Genomic DNA, 6457 nt, shown 5'->3' on the forward strand with positions numbered 1-6457 from the left:
TAAGCGGTTGCAGGCATGGACCCACAAACAAATCTCCAAAGATATTTGATACACATGAGTATAATCTATACAATTTTTGTAATTGTATGAAATTATTGCATCTTCTTTTGAGTGCACTAATAACAAGACATTAATTATATTTTAAGCACAACTTGAGAAGGGTATCATTTGTAATACTGGGTGTTAATTGCCAACCATTATGAAATCCAAATCTGATTGTAGATATGCAAAGCTTAAATCATTTGAATTGTTAAGTTGGATAACCAAATCATGCATAATTATTACCATCCAAGTTTTGAGTTACAAAATTCTTGGGGAGATTCGTTACATTCTGGTATTATCACCCCAAGATTCTAACATTGTCAACAGGTATGTGTATATATGCAGAATTCATCAATCATCTGGGAAACCAAGAAACCTGTTTATAAGCTTGGCAACAGGGTTTGCATCACCTGCAGGGTATGGAAGAAGAGACTCCGAATCCATGTTTGCGATTGTATGGTGGAGTGTTTGAGGACGAGCACAATATAAATGCTTCCTCTCTGCTAGTTCTTCTGCAAGTTCACTTTGATGATTGTCCATCAGATCTTCATTCACCACTACAATTAGAGGTTTTCTAAGCCGCAAAGTCTCAAATATACTCCCAGACCCTACATCATAAGCAGAACCAGTTAATGCTCCTTTTTTCATCCAAGAAAAAATTTGGAACTTGATTTTTGTAAAATCCATGGGTTCTAATGTGGTATCCACTTTCTCTCTGTTTGTCATCAAACACTAACGCTCTAAACCTTTCCATTACATTGACAACTTGAAAAGCTACAGTGATACCACGGAAAATATAGTCAAATTCCTAGAATATATAACTAGCCACCAGCCCAGTGCATCAGAAGTTTAACATCTAGTTTCAATCCCTATCATATATTTCTGCAAATAAAACTAGCATAATACCTAAATTCCCAATTTTATTATAAAACATATTTTCTGAAAAAAATAAAATACTTGTTCAGACATTCTTAAATTAACCTTTTCCTTTGAGTTGGGAAAATTTAACTGCAGAACCAGCCCAACCTAACCATCCCTTTACCTCTGCCTATAGTATAGGTGAGGGGAATAATGATAGCCATGTTCAGACGAGTGCCATTATGCTAGATGAACAATTTTCACATTTATCAAACTAGCAATGTATGAGATAATAATTGAAGAGAATGTGTTATCAACAGTAGGATGTTAGAATATGACCTTAACACCACCAAATATCAAGCAGAAATAAGAGCTTACCAGCATGGCTGATGACAAGAGATGCTGATCTTAGATGATCTGCAATACTTGATGAAAAAGTGAAGTAATCAACGCTCACAGATCCATCTTCAGCTTCAGACTGCACTTAAAAGAAATTTGCAAGAAACACCATAGACATGTATCAGAAGACTAATGAGCCTAAACAGGAGAGCAACTATAAGGAGAAACGGAGATGTCTTTGTTTAATCAGGATTATATTTGAAATGTGACATAGTTTCTTCAAGAATTTGGTTTATTTATGCAACAAGAAATAACGTGGAACCAAATCATAGGCTGTTTTGGGGGGATGTTACCCGTTTCACTATTATTTAAAAGCCCCCCACAATTTGCAGGTGTAACAGCTGTTACAGCAATTATGTAACAGCAGCAGTCGTTGCCAATAATTTGGCTCTTCTAAATTTTATTGTGCACATAATTATCTTATCCAAATTAAGTAATGATAATGATATTATAGATGTATAGTCTTTATTTGACATACTTATGTTTATTATATGGTTGTATATCTTAATCTTACTTATATCTCCAAATATCTATTCATTCCATGAATTTGCAAATTTTTCAAAACAAATTTGCATAGATCCAAGCCATTACTGTTATAATATGGCTGTTATAGGCCTGTTCCGTTAGCTATGAACACGAGAGGATTTAAAACCATGCAAGAGAATATAAGGAGATGGGGAAAATTACAGTTTAGTCCCTTTCTTATAACAAAATCAACAAGTTGATCTCATACACTGAAAAACACATTAGTTAATCCTTGAATTTTGATTCTATAACACTAGACTTTCATCCATTCTATTTTTTCCAACTTTTGCCTTTAATTACAAGCACTTTCATCTATGGGCTCTTACCATTACTAATATTCATTCTTTATTTTTTTTCTCTTTTTACCATTATTAACAGTTTAGCCTCTCATTGACCACCTTTTAGTACATCGACTAACAATTAAACTGGCAAAGAAGATGAAAGAAATAGTTCACACAATCAAATGTAAGGGACTAAATCATGTATTTCCTAAAACATGAGGAACAAGGCATTAATTTTCACATACTTGAGTAACTAAATACTCCATCCGTCCCATAATTTTTGTCTATCTTTCCTTTTTTTTATTTGTCCAAAATTACTATCCACTTTTTTTTTTTTTTAAGTTTATAGTAACATATAAATTAACCATTATAATCCTATTTAATTTTATCTTATTCCCAAAATAACCTCTCATTAATTGCTATTTTCTAAATGAGTATTCAGAATATCTCTTAGTATTTAATAAAATTTAATGTTGTTAAGATGGGTATAATTGAAAAGTTAAAAAAAAAAAGGTTTCTTAATACGTGTGAAAAAGCAAAGTGGACAAAAATTATGAAACAGAGGGAGTAGTAATCTCCCAAAGAATTATGCAAAGCTGAACCTGCACCTAATCCTAACCCACTAGTTTACCCCTTAAACACGAGTAGTGACAAAATAAAATGTTACTGAAATTTCCAGGACAAGTATTCATTCTTCCTTAAATTTGAAAATGAATTTTGTTATTACTCCACATTTTATTGAAAATGAATTTTGTTATTACTCCACATTTTATTGAAAATGAATTTTGTTATTACTCCATATTGAGCAGATAGTTACCTTCTAGTTCTGTCCAATGTCTCCAATATCACTTAAACGATTTTTTATGAGAGTAAACAATTTTTTATGAGAGAGCTGATGACAACTTCCAAGCCCACATCATAAGCAACACATGTACTTCATAAATCTCAAGTGCAATATATAATTCAAGAACATTTAGCGACCCTTATGCATGTGCAGTAACTTTTTTCAGCTTAATCACAAGCATATTTATTCTGTTTCCTGGTTTAACAGGAGTTACTGTCTATAACTACATATGAGGGAATTCATGCCAATGGTAAAACTCCAAACCTTCAAGATATATTTGTCCTTAACCTATATCATCATGCAATTTTATTATTACACTAAATGCACTACACTTTAGCTTAACTTCTCAAGTGATGTTGAACAGAAGCCTATCAGAAGTCCTAACAAAGGCGATATACACACTAAATAAATGATTTATTTATCCTTCTGAATCACAATAGATTTAACCCATTTAGGAAACTATAATATGCTACAAAAAGAATCTTAACCCAGCTTTAAATCACATAACAAAGACATTAGATTCATAATCTTCCTACAACCTTTTATAAACATTAGACACAATTCTCACATGGAGTTTGCCTATTTTGATCTCAATTGCATAATAAGGGGAAAGGCTTTAGATTCATGCCTAAGCCTGACCTTACATGCCATATAAACTCCAGTAACAGTCCATGAAATTATAGCAGAAACAACAATCTCTAACATGTTATCAGAATAAATTTCTTTGATTTGAAGTAAAATATTGAAAAAAAAGTTACAAAAATGAAAATTATGAGAAGAACCTTGGTGGGAGTGTAGAATCCTCGACCCATTTGAATGAGAAGGTGGGTATACCCTTTTCTAAACAATTCCTGCTTAACTTCCTTTGTATCCACTGCTCTCACAAGAGCATCAAATAGTGTAGTTCCCACTGTTACAAAGACCATTCTCCTCCCCTTGCTATCTTCAATTTCTCCCATTTCCTTAAGCTTTATACCCATCAAAAGCTAAAAGCATTAAAAAATTTGGAAATCAAGAATCAAACAACAATAGATTTGCTATCATCACTGACCTTATGCAGGGATTATATGCACAAGCCTTGTGGTTTTCCCTTTTACCTGCAAAATCGGAAACCAGATTAATGTTCATTTACAGCAGGTGCATCTTCCACAAGGAATGCAAACTACAAAGAACGGAAAATCACAAAGATATATTACCACGAAGCACAGAAAAAACATCAAAGTAAATTCCAAAGCACCCTGTTTGGTTCAAATCTAATATGGAATTCATTTGCAAATGAATTTTTTTTATTTGGTATAATATATACTAATATGGAATTCAAAATGAATTTGTAAATTCTTAATTGTTTTCCAGTCCATTAAAAAGTTTAATTAAAGACTAATTGTTTGCTAATATGATACACTAGAGTTCAACATGCGTTCAATCATTTCAAGTAATTTTCAGTTGCATATGCACTTGATCATATCAAAGAAAGCAACTAGAATTTTTTCTTCCAAAACTTGATATTTCTAATAAGCAGCTCCAAACAGTGCTGTCTACCTGTCATTTAGCATACAAGAGGTGGGACAAAGAGAACACAGCCAAAGCCAACAAAATTTTCCAAGACAATGCTCACAATTTCTAATTCCATGTGGTCAAGAAAAATACAACAAACATAGTTTCTATGACTGACCTTGTGTCGGAATCCAAGATAAGATCCTACTGTCCAACCCTTGAATTTGAATTTTCTGCAAAATTAAGAATTGAAAAAAAAGGAACAACAAAGCAAAAAAAAACTATCAACAATGTGATAAAAAAAGAACAATCTGTATTCATAACAAGTACAATGCTTCAATTTTCTAATAGCTAAGCAATGGCACGGAAATACAACTCCCCAATTTCTAATCATTACTTAATATAGAGCCCATGTTCAAAATTGCTTTTCTGGAATTTGGGTTTCATTAATAGGATTTATAAATTGGTATTGAACCCACAGCCAAATATGAAAACACATTTTTATCACATCAATAAACAGGACAGAAACCTCAAATCAACAAAAAATTTGTCAGCACAATATTAAAACCCAAGAATTCCAAGGTTCCGCAATTCTATACCTATACTGCTTATGGGGAGAAGAACCCGAAAATGCAGGTGGGTTTACATCAAACTTGAAATGGTACGATCGAGAAGCGGCTTCTGGGGAGATGTCAAGAGGGCTGTCGAATGAGAAGCTCTGTCGAAAGAGAGGTGGTTCTTGTTCTAATCTGATGCTGCGAAGCAAGAGATAGTTTGCAGGAGATTTGGGAAGTGGGAATTGGATTAGGAATTGCTGGTTGTGCTGCCCAGTACGTATGGGTCTCGTTCCTCGAAGATCAATGTGTTCTGCGTATGGGATGGGTCTCGTTCACTGTGGTGAGAGTCGGCAGTGGGTCTGGGTTTCGCCCAATGTGTATTCTGCAGTATTAGAGGTTAAAATTAAAGTTAAGATTCGACATAATTGAAAGGCCTATAGATTAAAAAACATAAAAAAAAAAAAAAAAAAAAAAAAAAAAAAAAACACTAAAAAATTTTAAAAAAAAATCAATTGTCCCTATTTGCATGTTAATTTTAATTTTAATTTTTAATTTTAATTTTTTTTTATTTTAATTTAATTATTTTAATTTTTATATTTTAATATAATTTTACTCAATTTATAAATTTATATATTTAATAATTTATGTAATAATTTGATAGCTCTAACTAACATATCATATATTATTATTATTATTATTATTATTATTTAATTAAGTAATTAACTGAAAAAAGTCTAACTATTGTATTATTTTATATTTTAATTTAAATATTTAAATAATATAAATATTAAAATATAAAATAAAAAATAATAAAAATATAAAATAACATAAACATTAAATATTTTTAAATCAATTAATCAATTAAAATAATAATAATATACGTAATATATTAATTAAATTATCAAATTACCATATAAACTATTAAATTTACAAATTTATAAATTAACTTAAATTATATCAAAATCCGAAAATAACTCAATTATATTAAAATTAAAAGAATTAAAATAAAATATAAATATATCTAAACTTTAGACTTTTGGTGTCAAAGTGACCAAATTAAAATTAAAGATCATTTAAGAATTTATAATATAAAATGTTAAAGTAAAAGTAAATTTTCATTTCAAAAAAAAAAAAGTAAAAGTAAATTTAAAATGAAATTGAAATTGAAACATAACCAAATTATAAAATGAAATCATAAAATAAATTTTAAAGTCAAAGCAATACTTCAATTAAAATTTAAATTCAAATAAATTCTAAATGATAATTTACAGTTTTTTTACTTTTTTGCAAAATATAGGGACAATGATAATAATAATAATAATAATAATAATAATAATAATAATAATAATAATAATAATAATAATAATAATAATAATAATAATAATAATAATAATAATAATAATAATAAGTGGAGTAATTTTTTTTTTATTTTGACTTCGTAATTTTCTTTTAAGACA

The 6457-nt window shown here is 29.8% G+C and overlaps 1 protein-coding gene across 3 annotated transcripts; it reads right to left on the reverse strand.

Moving 5' to 3' along the window:
* Positions 1-247: 247 nt before the first annotated feature.
* LOC110621890 (UDP-N-acetylglucosamine transferase subunit ALG13 homolog) lies at positions 248-5395 on the reverse strand. 3 transcript variants are annotated; one of them, XM_021766170.2, is made up of 6 exons: positions 5043-5395; positions 4622-4660; positions 4001-4046; positions 3732-3917; positions 1279-1378; positions 248-650 (listed from the first exon to the last, which is right to left on the reverse strand). In XM_021766170.2, exons 4-6 carry the CDS (start codon positions 3906-3908, stop codon positions 394-396), a joined length of 534 nt encoding a protein of 177 aa, XP_021621862.1. In that variant the 5' UTR covers positions 3909-3917; positions 4001-4046; positions 4622-4660; positions 5043-5395; the 3' UTR covers positions 248-393. The 3 variants fall into 3 exon arrangements, with proteins under 3 accessions (XP_021621862.1, XP_021621861.1, XP_021621863.1); XM_021766169.2 differs by having other exon boundaries at positions 4622-4676; XM_021766171.2 differs by lacking the exon at positions 4622-4660.
* Between the last annotated feature and the right edge of the window lie 1062 nt (positions 5396-6457).

This window comes from Manihot esculenta, chromosome 9 (assembly GCF_001659605.2).
Source record: "Manihot esculenta cultivar AM560-2 chromosome 9, M.esculenta_v8, whole genome shotgun sequence".
NCBI classification, from domain to species: domain Eukaryota; kingdom Viridiplantae; phylum Streptophyta; class Magnoliopsida; order Malpighiales; family Euphorbiaceae; genus Manihot; species Manihot esculenta.

Coding starts and splice junctions, on each gene's coding strand:
- LOC110621890 (XM_021766171.2), bottom strand. CDS start 3,908: ATGGGAGAAATTGAAGATAGCAAGGGGAGGAGAATGGTCTTTGTAACA. Junction 1,379..3,731: donor GATTCTACACTCCCACCAAG/GTTCTTCTCATA, acceptor TTTTAAGTGCAG/TCTGAAGCTGAAGATGGATC. Junction 651..1,278: donor TCTTGTCATCAGCCATGCTG/GTAAGCTCTTAT, acceptor CTTATGATGTAG/GGTCTGGGAGTATATTTGAG.